Source organism: Camellia sinensis, chromosome 4 (assembly GCF_055761805.1).
Source record: "Camellia sinensis isolate YWXY chromosome 4, ASM5576180v1, whole genome shotgun sequence".
In the NCBI taxonomy this organism is placed as follows: Eukaryota; Viridiplantae; Streptophyta; class Magnoliopsida; order Ericales; family Theaceae; genus Camellia; species Camellia sinensis.
The window spans coordinates 181830642-181846787 of record NC_138964.1 but is presented as its reverse complement, the minus strand read 5'-3'; the positions used below and the strand labels follow the sequence as shown (position 1 = coordinate 181846787).

The 16146-nt window shown below is 35.2% G+C and overlaps 1 protein-coding gene across 1 annotated transcript; it reads right to left on the bottom strand.

Annotated features, from left to right (window-relative positions):
- Positions 1–7448: 7448 nt before the first annotated feature.
- LOC145824283 (uncharacterized) lies at positions 7449–8326 on the bottom strand. The gene is made up of 2 exons (XM_082923910.1): positions 8276–8326; positions 7449–7979 (listed from the first exon to the last, which is right to left on the bottom strand). The coding sequence occupies exons 1-2, from the start codon at positions 8324–8326 to the stop codon at positions 7449–7451; spliced, it is 582 nt and encodes a 193-aa protein (XP_082780036.1).
- Positions 8327–16146: the final 7820 nt, after the last annotated feature.

Here is a 16146-nt window from a genome sequence, read left to right as displayed (position 1 = left end):
AATCGCGTTATCGTGAACACCAAGGCGTTGGAATTTCACTTTCAATCGGTATTCAGCTATGAATAAAATTTCCAGCTCATCCTTATCCTTTTCGACCAAGAAAATTTGTCAATTACTTTCGTTTGAGATGTAAGTTAATTTTTTAATTTTTAGAGGGTTAAAATATCTTATTTAAGAGGAATTTTTTTGATTTTTTAATTTTTATAAGAAAAAAAATAAATTAATTATCATTTAGATGTGACATTTTACTTATTAATTTTTTAACTTATTTTATTTTTTTATAACTAATATAACCAAAAAAAAAAAAAAACTCATGCTAAATATAACCTTAATCCAAGTTGAAGGATGCAATAGACATTAGGTCCACACATGTTGAAAAGTCTTTAGTGCTGGAAAAGTCATATGAAGGATCTTAGCAATCAGCGAGCAATGACTAATGGCATTAAGTTGAATAGAGAAGTGATATTGAACATACAAGTAAATAGATAGATGACATGTATACAGATAGTGAAATATTTGAGTAGATAGTCGGACATTTGAACAAATAATTACACAAATAGGTGACACGTGTTCTAATTTGAATAGGTAGTTAGACAGATAGGTGACACATGTACAAATAAACGATATTTGAACAAATAGACAGATAATTAAGTTTTGGGTTAATTACACAAAAAAACTCCAGGGTTTCACGCCTTTTTCATTTTAAACCCTAGGTTTTCAATTTTGACAAATTAAATCTCATTCTTCCATCCGTATTATAATTTGTCTCCTCTGTCTATCTCTGTCATATTAAACTAACGGAAATCTCGGCAAAATTTCATATTCAAACCCACATGTCCAAGCATTTGTATCTCCCTCGTTGTAATTTCGTTTCGCCTCATTTTTGTGTTGTTGGATTCACCTCACTTCATAGTTTTCATTCCACCCCCAATACACCTAGGAATGACAATTTGAACCCAGCCCGATGGGACCCGACTTCCTAACCCTAATTTAAGTAGTTTTTCTCCAAAAAATATCCCCAACGGGACGGGGATGGTGTTTAAAAATCAATCCTCGATTAGATTTGGGCCGAGGACGAGGATAAGTGTCTCAGCCCCGTACCCAGCCTATCCCGGTCTCCGTTTGTCCTCGAAGTGAAATTACTAGTTTATATATATATATTTATTTATATATACATATAGTAACCAAACCCTCATCCTCTCAGTTCTGTCTTCTGTGTGTGTGTGTGTGCGTGTGTGTGTGTGTGTGTGTGTGTGTCTCTCTCTCTCTCTCTCTCTCTCTCACACACACACTGTCCGTGACACCAATCGTCACTGTCTGCGATGTCGATCAGCTTTCTCCGTCGTCCATCGCCTCCGTCGTCACAGTCACAGCCACCCATCGCCTCCAAATCTCCGATCGTCCTCCTCCGTCGTCCATCGCCACTGTCTGCGACGCCGATCGTCCTCCTTCGTCCACCATCACCTCCTCCGATCTCCTCCGTCAACCATTGTCGTCGATGGTCTACTCTCTCTCTCCCTCTCTGTGACACAGATACACAGATCTGTATGTGTGTGTATCTGTCCATTTTTGTTTTTGCTAGTGGATCTGTTGATGATGCCGATCGTTCACTTTCTCTCTCTCTCTCTGTGACACAGATCTCAAATCTGTTTGTGTATCATGTATATCTGTGTGTATCTGCTCATTTTTTTAAATTTTTTTTTTGGTTTATAATCTGTTGATGATTTTGTTGATGATGTTGATGATTTTGTTGATGATGTTGATGATGATAATGATGTTGTTGTTGTTGATGGTGGTGTGGAAATAGATTTGGGGACGCGGGGAATTTTCAGGGTCGGGGAAACCCGATCCTTGTTAGGAGGAGGAGATAGGGATGGGAACGGTGGTGTGACGCCCCCAAAAAAATTTTTTTTTTTTGAAGCATCATAAGATTTAAATAACAATAACTTGCTAGATAAAAATTTTACTACTAATTAGGAAGTTTTAAATTTTTACATAGTCAAAGTTCAACAACAAAATAAAACTACAAGTTCACACACAACGTCACAACATTGTTAAATACTATTACAAAAGATAACATGATTTTATTTTGATAAAATCTTGACTCTAAGTTAGCCAAGGTTCGATATTAGTAGCTGCTCCAATTTCAGCCTCAGTCCCTTCTTCGATATAATCTGGCATGAAACGCCAGGGCAATAAAATATATGTCATGAGTTTTGTAACACAATAAGAAAACATAACCAACCTACCATTCTTTTTGACAAAAAATAATGAGATTATAAACACGAGATAATAATATAATTGTAAACATAAATTACAACTATTAAAATAATTCAAATAATTTTAATAACTTAGGTGACCCTTGAAATCTCACCAAAGAGGTTTAACTAACCAACCACTAAATTATGGCCACGGTTAATTTGGAAACCCCCCCTTGGTCAAATATTCAAGAACTACCAAAGATGCCCATGCCCGGAGTTATATACCCAAGCCGTGACATCCGTGGTCTGCCCCAAGGGAACGGTCTGTCAGGAGTACGTAACTTTCCTGCGTGCCACCCGCACATCCACCCTAATTCCAAAACCAAATACCGATAAGGGTTCAAATAATCCCCGTGCCATCTTAGGGTTTCGTGACACAATTTACTTAAAAATTATTAAAAACCGGGGCTCACCCTAAATACCCGGTATTAACCTTTTATCAGTAACTTTATATATATACCATTAATCATTTCGGTTAATTTATTTATTAAACACAAATTATTCAAATCTCAATCACCAATAATGATATACCAACTAAAAAAAAAAAAACTCCTAACATTATACATGTCACACAAAATAATTCAATGTACAAAATTTAATAGACAATTAATTTAAACCATGGTATGAACATAATAACTTAGATACAAGAAATAAACCATAATTACACACATGCACAAATTTTTGATTTACAAAATTAAACTAGCACAATATTAAATAAATCACAACACACCCATACATGGATTACTAATTTATAATAGTTGATGGATTAGACCAACACAATATTGAAGTGATGATTTTATCCTGTCCAGAAAATTTCAGATTGTAACTTAGGTATTAAAAATTATAAATAAATTATTTACACAATCCTAAAATTCAAGCAATTGAACAGAATACTCAATAGGGATGTTTAGGTCACTTTTCAGAAAGAATTTCAGAAAAAGAAAATGTAAATAATCCTGTAAAATTTCCAGCAATTTTTTATGACACAGATTTGTCACATTTCCTTACATTAATACCATGCTTAAATTTATAGATCAAATCCATAATCTAAAAATCTATCATGAAACTAGACTTCTCAAATTTCATCTTTTAGTTAGAAATTACCAGATTTGGCTTAGTATAAAATTTTAAATAAATTTTCAAATACATAGTAAAATCTGTCTCACAGTTTTAGATTTAGTTAAATTTTTTTATAAATTCGTAGTAAGCTAAAAAATTGTTTCCAAAATTCCTAGATGAACTAGACATCATTATCAACAACTTTGTAGAAGAAATTATCTTGAAATTTTGAGTATAAAATTGTCTAAAAATTCGGACAAACATTCTGGCTGATTCAAAACAGATTATTTTCAACACAGTTTCAAATTTAGTTAAAATTTTGTATAAATTTGTAGAAAGCTCAAAAATTATTACCAAAATTCTTGGATGAACTAGACATCATTATCAATAACTTTTTAGAAGAAATCATCTCGAAATTTTGAGTATAAAATTGTTTAAAAATTCGGACAAACATTCTGGCAGATTCAAAACAGACAGATTATTTTCAACCTTCTCTTTAAATGTATAAACTACACATGCAAGCTTATTCTTTACAATAATAAGATGATTTTAAGACTATCAACATCTTCAAACACTTGATATACACATCACAAAATTCCTACACATATATATAAAATTTCTATTTATGAGTAGTCATTTTAATCACAAGAACATAATCTGAAAACTTCACCAATAAAAAGAAATGAGAGGGTTGAGAGAGTTTTCTTACTTAATAGTAGGATTCAAATGGGTGATGAAATGGTAAAAAAATTTTGCTTCCTTAACATTCCTCTCTTCTTTTCCTTCTACTGAATTTTTTTCTTAGTCTCTCCTCACCCGTCCAAAGGCACGCATGTGTATACTTATGTCTTCTTTCAGCCTTCATGTGTATATATATAAATCCTATTAAGCCTTTCCCCTCTCACTCCCTCTCTCTTTTTCTCTTTCTCATTATGCTCTCCACTACAATTCTCTCTAACCCAAGAATCATGATGTGATGAAATTTTCCAAGCTTACATGCAAGTTAGCAGGTGGAACATCCTGCCACCGAGAATCTAATTCTCTCTCTCTCTCTCTCTCTCTCTCTCTCTCTCTCTTTTAACAGTAAATATTAAACATCAATAAATTATTATTCTTAATAAGGTCTTTGTTAGTGATAGAATTGGGTTAATTTAAAACTAATTTTTTTACACTATTATATATTTTATGTAGATTCTGAATAACATTAATTAATTAATAAATTTATTTATTTTCTTTTGAGAATAATTTAAATATGGATTTTCACAATCTACCCTCCTAAAAAAAATTTCGTCTTCGAAATTAATTCGTACCTTTAGACTAGAAAAGTTGAGGGTAATTGGCACGTATCATATCTTCTCGCTCTCACGTTGACTCTTCTGTCCCACGATGTCTCCAGAGAACTCGAACCAACGGTATAGTTTTACCTCGTAATTTCTTCTCGCGACGATCTAAAATTTTGACAGGCTTTTCTTCAAATGTCACGTCTTCATCAAGATTAATTTCTTCTCAATTGATGATGTGAGAAGAGTGTGGCTCATATTTTCGTAGTATAGAGACGTGGAAAATATTATGTACTCCAGCCAGTTGAGGTGGTAGAGTCAAACGGTATGCCACTTCTCCTATTTTGTCCAAGATTTCGAATGGCCCAATGAAACGAGGTGACAACTTTCCATTCTTTTCGAAACGAACAACTCCTCGGCGAGGCTGTATTTTCAGAAACACATGATCTCCAACTTTAAATGCTAAAGGTCTTCTCCTTTGATTTGCATAGCTTTTCTGCCTACTCTGAGCGGTCTCAAGCCTTTGCCTAATTAGTTTCACCTTCTCGGTAGTTTCTTGAACTAACTCTGGCCCTAAAAGAGGTGCTACTCCGGCTTCTGTCCTACATATTGGTGACCGGCAAGGCTGTCCGTACAAAGCTTCATACGGTACCATACTAATACTTGCTTGAAAACTGTTATTTTAAGAGAATTCGACTAGTGGTAAGTGTTTCTTCTAACTACCTTTAAAGACCATCACATAAGCTCGAAGCATGTCTTCTAAAGTCTGAATTGTTCTTTCTGATTGACCGTCAGTTTGAGGGTGAAAAGCTGTACTAAAACACAACTCTGTACCCAAGGCTTTCTGCAGACTTTGCCAGAATTGTGACGTAAAACGAGAATCACAATCTGACACTATTGAGACTGGTACTCCGTGCAATCTAATGATTTCTCGAATAAATAATCGACTTAAAGATTCGAGTGTGCCTGTTGGTCCTATTGGTAGGAAATGTGCCGTCTTAGTTAACCGATCAACCACCACCCAAATGGCATCATGGCCTTGCGGCGACCGGGGTAATCCCGTTACAAAATCCATTGTTATGTGTTTGCATTTCCACTTAGGTATTAGTAAAGGTTGGAGTTTCCCTGTCGGCCTTTGATGTTCTACCTTCAATTGCTGACACGTCAAGCACTTAGATACGAATTGAGCAACGTCCTTTTTCATTCCACTCCACTAATATTGTCGCTTAAGATCCTGGTACATCTTGTTTCCTCTCGGATGAACCGCAAAAACGGAATAGTGAAATTCTTTAAGTACTTCCTCTCTTAATTGTTCGATGTTTGGCACAAAAATTCTACCTAAATACCTTAAACTACCATCTTGATGGAGCATCCAATCCGGTGAAGATTCCCCGGACACTAATCGGGCCTTGATGAAGTCGGTCTCCTGATCAAATCTTTGAGCTTCCAACACTTTGGTAAGAACTTGGGGTGTTGTAACTATTGTAAACAACCTACCCTTCCCATTCTGAGTCTCTGGTTATAACTTCAACCCATTCACGGTGCTTACCATTTCCCATTCTTTAATTGATATGTTGGCTACAATCTCTCTTGTCTTTCGGCTTAGTGCATCTGCTACAACATTAGCCTTCCCGGGATGATAAGACAAGGTGAATTGGTAATCTTCAAGGTACTCCATCCAGCATCTCTACCTCATGTTCAAATCTCTTTGTGTGAACAAGTACTTCAAGATTTTGTGATCGGTAAATATCTCAAATTTTTCGCCATAAAGGTAATGTCGCCAAGTCTTAAGTGCGTAGACCACAGCCGCCAACTCCAGATTGTGAGTAGGATAATTTTTCTCATAATTCTTTAATTGTCTTGATCTGTAAGCTACTACCTCCCCGTTTTGCATTAACACACTACCTAACCCTTCTTTAGAGGCATCACAATAAACAGTGTACCCAACATCACGTTCGGGTATGATCAATATAGAAGCGCTTGTCAGTCTTTTCTTGAGTTCTTGAAATGACTGCTCACACGCTTCGTTCTATTCAAACTTTACTCCTTTTTGCGTTAGGCGTGTCATCGACTTGGCTAATTTGGAGAAATCTTGAATGAATCTCCTATAATAACCTGCTAATCCCAAGAAACTACGAATCTCAAATGTATTCTTAGGTTGTTTCCACCTCATTACTGCTTCTACTTTAGCAGGATCCACTAATATTCCTGATTCAGACACAACATGACCTAAGAATTTTACTTCCTTCAACCAAAATTCACATTTGCTAGCTTTAGCATATAATTGGTTCTCTCTTAGAATTTGCAAAACGGTTCTCAGATGTTGCTCGTGGTCTTCCTCCGATCGTGAGTATATCAAAATATCATCAATGAATACTACCACAAATTGGTTCAAATAAGGTGTAAAAATTTTGTTCATTAAACTCATGAATACCCCAGGTGCATTTGTCAAACCATATGGCATTACCACAAATTCATAGTGGCCATAACGGGTTCGAAACGCAGTTTTGGGTATATCTTCTCATCTGACACGAAGTTGGTGATATCCCGACCTAAGGTCAATTTTGAAAAAACATTTTGAACCTCTTAATTGATCGAACAAGTCATCAATTCTGGGTAAGGGATATCGATTTTTAATGGTGACTCGATTTAGTTGTCAATAATTGATGCACAATCTTAAGGTTCCATCCTTCTTCTTCGCGAATAATACTGGCGCTCCCCAAGGAGACGTACTTGGTCTGATGAACTTTTTATTCAACAGTTCTTGCAACTGCTCCTTCAATTCTCGAAGTTCAGCTGGCGCCATACGATGTGGTGCTATTGAAATCGGTGAAGTCCTAGGTTGAAGCTAAATCATCAAATCTACATCTCGTTTTGGGGGTAATCCCGGTAATTCATCACGGAAAACGTTAGCGTACTCGCACACCACATAGGGTAATCCTGGATCCTTTCGATTTTCGTCTTCCAAAATTAAACTTGCCAACCATCCAGTTAGTTGATCATGCCACTGCAACTTGCAACATGTTGGAGTTAGAGAATCTTGTCTATCTCCTTTAAATTGAACCTTCGTGCCATTAAGGGAGGATGCAGTCACTGCCTCACGGTAATAATCAATAATGGCTCGATGAACTGACAACCAATCCATTCCTAGGATGACGTCAAAATCAAACATATCCATAATTCTTAGATCACATATCAAATATGAACCAGAGATTTCTAGTTCACAAGACTTACATACTAGATTTACTCGGGTTTGACCCCCTAAGGGTGAAGCGACACTCATAGCTATCTCTAGCGTCTCTGGCTCTAAACCCAAACTTGACACACATGCAGTAGATATAAAAGAATGCGAAGCTAACGAATCGAACAATACTTTAACCTAAGAATTCATAAGGATTAACATACCTTGAATTACTGATGGGTTACCAACATCCTCTTCTCCTTAGAGAGAATACATTCTTCCTACTGCCTGTTGATTAGTCCCTCCTGGTTTCTTTCCATTTCCAGCTCCTTGTGGTTGTGTTCTTGGTCGGCCTGCATTCCTAGAGGCTTGTGGCTGCCCCTTGTTGGTCTGAGTATTTTGAGTAGGCTTAAAATCTTACCCTGGCTGGCATTTGTTGTATTGTTGTGCCCCTCGATGATCCGTACAATACTCCCCACCCTGAGGACACTCACTTCGACGATGCCCTTGCTAATCACATCTGAAACACTTTCCTTTCCACTCATTTACAAAGTTTTCTCCTTGCTGGTTTCTTCGATTCTGTTTTTGTTAACCCTCCGGCATAAGGTGCTGGCGCAGGATGGTTTCTGGTGCTGTGGACTGGGCCTTCTCCGCGTGATTGGTTGTTGTTCCTTGATCGCTGATTTCGAATGCGTTCGGAATCCGCTAACTCTCGTTCCACAATTAAAGCTCGATCCACTATTTGAGCATAGGTGGAGAGTTGCACTGCGATCAATCTTCCTCTAATGTCTGTGTCCAAACTCCATTCAAATCGCCTAACCTTACCCTCTTCATTTGCTACTATGGCTGAAGCGTACGGTGAAAGAGCTTTAAACGGTTCGCATTTTGAGCGACTGACATTTTTTCTTGTTTCAGTTGGAGGAACTCTTGAATCATTTCTTGTCTTAGCGAGTTAGGAAAATATTTTTCCATGAATAGGTCTTCGAATCGTCTCCAAGTTAATGCCTCTACTTGTCGAGTACTTTTGATCATTTCCCGCCAATGATCTGCTTCCCCTTCCATTTGAAATGCCGCCATGGTCACTCTATCTTGTTCATTTCGGATGTCGGAAGTATCTAGCAACTTCTTAATTTGTCTTAACCAAGCTTCAGCTTCATGGAGGGTTTGATCCACCAAGGAATTTGTGGAGATGTAGCTTTTCAAATTTTGCTATCAATTCTGATTTGTTTTGATCTTGGTTTCGATGTGGTATATTGCCTACCCTATCAGCAATCGCGCGTATAATTCGAGCGACATCACCATCAGACACTCCATCACCATTACCATTGTTATTATTTCTTGTTCGTCCAGCCATTCTGCATGATGGGATTTTTTTTTTTTTTTTAGTAATTCGTGATTTGTTCATTTATTTATTATCATTATTATTATTATTATTATATTTATGTGCAAGGATAGTTAAAAAAAAAATTCATTAATTAGATTAGATAAGCTACAATTAGCAAAATATAAATAAAACAAAGGAAAAAGTTAAATAACATACTACGGGCAAAAGATAGCCCCTACAATCCGAGTTAACTCCTGCACTCATAATTCTAAACTAGGCAATTTTACATGTGAGCATATAAAACAATCGGTTAGCCTAGTTTATAATTCCCTTAAGACCCCTTAAAATAGCCAAGGAAAGTCTCTCCTCACAAGGGCTTTTGGCTCCCATGTGGCTTAGAAAAGCCCCATGAATCGCCACAGCACCCTCATGAAGATAGCAGTTTCGCACATATGATGCCCTAGCAGCTGCACCGGCTTCTTCCGATAGGTCCTCCAGTCCCTGAAGTTCACTGATCCATCTTTCCTCATAATTCTGCTTGGGTCGAACATGATATACTGAAGGCTCCAAATATCAAAAGGGTCGTCCACCCTATCGGTGAAACCATCCGGGAAGGGGCCTAGTTGATATAACCAGGGAGTCTCTTGTCTTAGAATTGGACAGGTCCGATATAGGTACCCACCCAACTCTCAGCTTTCCAAGCACAACCTCCTAGGGGATAAATTCTAACATATACAAAAGAACCAATCTGCAACCCATTTCGCACATCCCAACCCTCAAACATGGCTCCCACATCTCCAGTGCTCTCCTCGGTATTGCCTTTTATAGACTCCTCTTCAGTGTCTGACTCAATCACAATAACCTCCAGGGGGTTGTGTATTGTTGTGACGCCCCAAAATTTGAAGACATCATAATAAGGTTTAAAACTTAAAATTAATTTTCGTAATTAAGAATTCTCATCAATGTTGCCTCCAAATTTACCATCATAAATTAATTAACAACACCAAAACTAAAAGTTCTTAAATTACAACTCCAGTCGAACTTAAAACTTCATCTTAGTACACAAATAAAATAAAAAAACTAGAGAAAAATTAGAAAACTCAGAAAAATGGTTCATGAAACTTTGGCATGCTTCAAGCTAATTAGGGCTAAATGTTGCCTTCCAGCACCGCGGTGTTCCCTTCGGTTTCTTCAGTACCTGGCATGAAATGCTAGGGCAACAAGAATGCCAATGAGCAACGAGCTCAATAAGATACTACAACCCGAAATACCCACCTCGATAATAATACCCAGAATGAATAATGCGTAGTAATAGAATAACAGGTACCATTTAATAAGCATAATAGGAATACCATTAGTTGAAATAATAACAATAGATAAGAAACAAATAAAAATGACAACAGAGGCAGTATTTCATCATAAGGAAAATGCCCACTTTTCTTTTTAAATTCTCATTGATTTAGTTTATCAGATAAGTTTAAGTAACTCCCCACGGAGCACTATTTTCACTCAATTGCTAAGCAATGGCCACGGGCAATTCTGACTCCCCCTTGGTCAAATATTCAACTATTACTTACTGTAACTACTAATGATGCCCACGTACCAGGGTTACGTACCCGAGTCGTGACATCACGGTCTGCCCCAAGGGAACGGTCTATGTTGTGACACTTGCACCATCAATCTTATCTTGCCTACACCGATAAGAGCCGAAATACCTTCTCGTGCCATGTTAGGGTTCGCAACTCACTTGCGCAAGATTCTAAACCGGGCTCACCCCATCACTTTTAAAATTTAATGTATCATTGGTTAAATTTCGTGTTTATTTACTTGTTGAGATATTCACAATAATTCAACATTTAATTACCAATAATGTTATACCAACTCATTAAAATTCCCATCATAAAATATTACACATGTCACACAATAGGAAACAAATGTACAAAATTTAAATAAATAATTTATTTAAACCATGGTATGAAATAATAATGTAGATACCAAAAAGAAGAAATAAATCATAATCACACACATGCATGGATTTTTTTAATCTACAAGATTAGATTAGCACAATATTAAATTTTAGTCCAAAGAAACAATTGAAGAGATAATTTTTGATTTCTCCTTAATCGGCCTAAATTTTCAGAATGTATATATTGCAAGTAAAATTATAACTAAATTACTTGTACAACTCTAAAATTCATATAAATCTATAGAATACTCAATAAACATGTTATGGTCATTTTTCAAAAAGCATTTTCCAAAAATAAATTATAAATAATTCTTAAAAATTCCAAGAATGTTCATGACACAGATTTATCACATTTTGTTAAATTAATTTCCTACTTAAATTTATAAATCAATTCCATAGTCTAAAAATTTATTAAGAAACCAGACTTCTCAAATTTCATTTTTTTCCTTAGAAATTACCAGACTTGGTTTAATATAAATTTTTTAATGATTTTTCAAACACATAGTAAAATCTGCCTATAGCTCCAATTTGGTTAAAAATCTGTATAAATTCTTACAAAACTCCATAATTGTTTAACAATTCTGTGGATGAACTAGACATCATTCTCAACAACTTTGTAGAAGAAACCTTCTTCAAAGTTTGAGAATAAAATTGTCTAAAAATTTGTACAAATTTTCTGACAAATTCAAGGACCAAATAAATTCTTCAATCCTCTCTATAATGGTATGAACTACACATGCAAGCCTATTTTCACAATAATGCCATGAATTTAAGACTATCAATATCTTCAAATATTTGATATACACATCACAAAATTTACATACATATATATAAAAATTTCTATATATAAATTAGTCATTTTATCATATGCATAAAATCTAAAAATTTCAACAATAAAAAAAATGAGAGGGTTGAGAGGGTTTTCTTACTATGTTAGGTTGCTAATGATTTATCGTCCGAATTTGATTTATGATTCTGATTGTACAATATGACCGTCCTGGCTCCATGATCGTCTTGCTGAAATTTCACATTAATCGGACTCGATCTCACCGTTGATCTTCCATTGGATTCTCTTATATCTTTTAGTTGTTGATCATCATCTTAGACTTAAAATTTGCAAGATCTAACCCCAAAAAATGGATTCTACACGCCGAAAAACCTATGGGTAGTCAACCCCAAAGTCATAGGACCACTCGATTAACCTAAATGTACTAGGATGCACCGTAACACCATAGGCCGAGAAACGCTGGATAAAATTCAATTCATCTTCTCCCACAACCGTAGCATGCACGAACAGAAAGACCAGAAATTTAGTTTCAATGTCACCAGTTCAAATACTTGTATCTTCTTCATCGTAACTTCGTTTTATCTTATTTTTCTGTCATTGGATTCACCTCACGGCCTAATTTTTGGTTCATTACTCACACGCCTCGTTCCGTCTCTTTTTGCATGTCATCGGATCTCCAAAATTTGACGAAAAATAAGATTATTTTCCTATCGTCGCGGACATTTTTTTGAACCATCTTTCGGACTCCATAACTTTCTTAATTCTTAATGGTTTTACTTCATTTTTTCGCCAATCTCTTTAACTTACTTCGTACTTCATCTTACATAACCTATTTTTCTTACTTCTTCCCGAAATGGATGGTTTTGGCATGCCGAAAGTAAGTCGAAAACTGACTTTGAAATTCAAAATAAACTTCTCTAACTTTGTTTCTTTCTCCTCCATCTTTCTTCTTCTTCTCTTTCTTCACCTACAACATTTTGTGAATGGTGGTTCTAGATGATAATGGAATTAGGTGATGGTGGTGGTGGTGGTCCGACGGTGTGCCGGTGGTGGAGAAGTTCGCTGGTTGGTGATAGTGTGGGTTAAGGCCGTGGCTATGAAGGTCGAGGGGAGGAGGAAAAACATAGATAAAGAAGGAGAAAGAGAGTTTTGAGAATGAGAGGTGGAGGGAGAGAGAGAGAGAGAGAGAGAGATGAAATAGATAGAGAGAGATATCAAATTGGAAGAGAAGCAAAATGAGGAAGATGAAAAGAAATTAAAAAAAAGGGAAAAATTGAACACTTGGTCAGTATGTTCACCACGTTGTCTTTTGATACATAAGATGATTACACGTTGAAGGTGGAAAGCGAGAAAACCTGGGGAGCAAACCCATGGTTTTTTGATTGGGTTTTAGTATAGAAAATATTAGATTTTAGTGTAATTTGATTGCAAAAAAATATAGAGAAAAATATAATAAAAATATTATACGATTCAAAAATTAATATTGAGTAATAATATAAAGTAAAAATATATTTTATTTTATTTTATTTTGAATAAATTTTCAGTATAAAAATATACACGCTATTAAATTCAAAATATTGTGAATAATTATTTAAGAAAATTAAAATATATATATAGATATTATTATTATTTTTATATATATATAAAAATACGGCGTTTCACAATCTTTGTAGGTTGGTTATGTTTTCGTACTGTGTTGCAAAACTCATGGCATATATTTTGTTACCCTGGCGTTTCATGCCAGATTATGTCGAAGAAGGGACTGAGGCTGAAATTAGAGTAGCTACTAATATCGAACCTTGGCTAACTTAGAGTCAAGATTTTATCAAAATAAAATCCTGTTATCTCTTCTAATAGTATTTAACAATGTTGTGACATTGTGTTTGAACTTGTAGTTTTATTTTGTTATTGAATTTGACTATGTAAAAATTTAAAATTTTCTAATTAGTAGTTAAAATTTTTTCTAGCAAGTTATTGTTATTTAAATTTTATGATGTTTCAAAAAAAAAGAAATTTTTTTTTTTGGGGCGTCACAGTTTGGTATCAAAGCCTAGGTTTGAACCTTTGGGCTATGGGTAGAAATTTATTATTTTTATGTTTAAGAAAACCTTGCGTGAATTTGTAATTTTCGGTAACTTAACTAAGTTAGAACCTTTTAAGTGTAGGATGCCAGGGTCATTAGACATTAACTCTAACGAGGAAAATTCGGTGGAAAACTATGACATAGAATCTGACCCAAGCGAAGAAGTGGAGATGCCTATAGAAGATTATGAATCTGAGCCTGAGCTTGACCCTGAACCTGATCCTGAGCTTGAGCCTGAACCTGAGCCCGAAGAGGTTGTACCAATATACAACCCCTTGGAGGTTATTGTGATTGAGTCAAACACTGAAGAGGAGTCTATAGAAGGCAACACCGAGGAGAGCACTGGAGATGTAGGAGCCGTGTTTGCGGGTTGGGATGTGCAAAATGGGTTGTAGATTGGTTCTTTTGTATATGTTAGAATTTATCCCCTAGGAGGTTGTGCTTGGAAAGTTGAGAGTTGGGTGGGTACCTATATCGGACCTGTCCAGATTCTAAGACAAGAGACTCCCTGGTTATATCAACTAGGCCCCTTCCTGGATGGTTTCACCGATAGGGTGGGCGACCTTTTTGACATTTGGAGCCTTCAGTATATCATGCCCGACCCAAGCAGAATTGTGAGGAGAGATGGATCAGTGAACTTCAGGGACTAGAGGACCTATCGGGAGGAGCCGGTGCAGCTACTAGGGCATCGTATGTGCGAAACTGCTATCTTCATGAGGGTGCTGCGGCGATTCATGGGGCTTTTCCAAGCCACATGAGAGTCGGAAGCCCTTGTGAGGAGAGACTTTCCTTGGCTATTTTAAGGGGTCTTAAGGGAATTATAAACTAAGCTAACCGATTGTTTTGTATGCTCACAAGTAAAATTGCCTAGTTTAGAATTGTGAGTGTAGGAGTTAACTCGGATTGTAGGGGCTATCTTTTGCCCGTAGTATGTTATTTAATATATTCCTTTGTTTTATTTGTATTTTGCTAATTGTAGCTTATCTAATCTAATTAATGAAGTTTTCTTTTCTTTTTTTTTTAACTATCCTTGCACATAAATATAATAATAATAATAATGATAATAAATAAATGAACAAATCACGAATTACTAAAAAAAAAAAACTTCCAACATTATACATGTCACACAAAATAATTCAATGTACAAAATTTAATAGACAATTAATTTAAACCGTGGTATGAACATAATAACTTAGATACAAGAAATAAACCATAATTACACGCATGCACAAATTTTTGATTTACAAAATTAGACTAGCACAATATTAAATAAATCACAACACACTCATACATGGATTACTAATTTATAATAGTTGATGGATTAGACCAACACAATATTGAAGTGATGATTTTATCCTGTCCAGAAAATTTCAGATTGTAACTTAGGTATTAAAAATTATAAATAAATTATTTACACAATCCTAAAATTCATGCAATTGAATAGAATATTCAATAGAGATGTTTAGGTCACTTTTCAGAAAGAATTTCAGAAAAAGAAAGTGTAAATAATCCTGTAAAATTTCCAGTAATTTTTTAGGACACAGATTTTTCCCATTTCCTTACATTAATTCCATGCTTAAATTTATAAATCAAATCCATAATCTAAAAATCTATCATGAAACTAGACTTCTCAAATTTCATCTTTTAGTTAGAAATTACCAGATTTGGCTTAGTATAGAATTTTACAGAAGTTTTCAAATACATTGTAAAATCTGTCTCACAGTTTCAGATTTAGTTAAATTTTTTTATAAATTCGGAGAAAGATTAAAAATTGTTTCCGAAATTCCTGGATGAACTAGACATCATTATCAACAAATTTGTAGAAGAAATAATCTCGAAATTTTGAGTATAAAATTGTCTAAAAATTCGGGCAAACATTCTGGCAGATTCAAAACAGATTATTTTCAACACAGTTTTAGATTTAGTTAAAATTTGTATAAATTCGTAGAAAGCTCAAAAATTGTTTCCAAAATTCCTAGATGAACTAGACATCATTATCAACAACTTTGTAGAAGAAATCATCTCGAAATTTGGAGTATAAAATTGTCTAAAAATTCGGACAAATATTCTGGCAGATTCAAAACAAACAGATTATTTTCAATCTTCTCTTTAAATGTATAAACTACACATGCAAGCTTATTTCTTTACAATAATAAGATGATTTTAAGACTATCAACATCTTCAAACACTTGATATACAAATCAC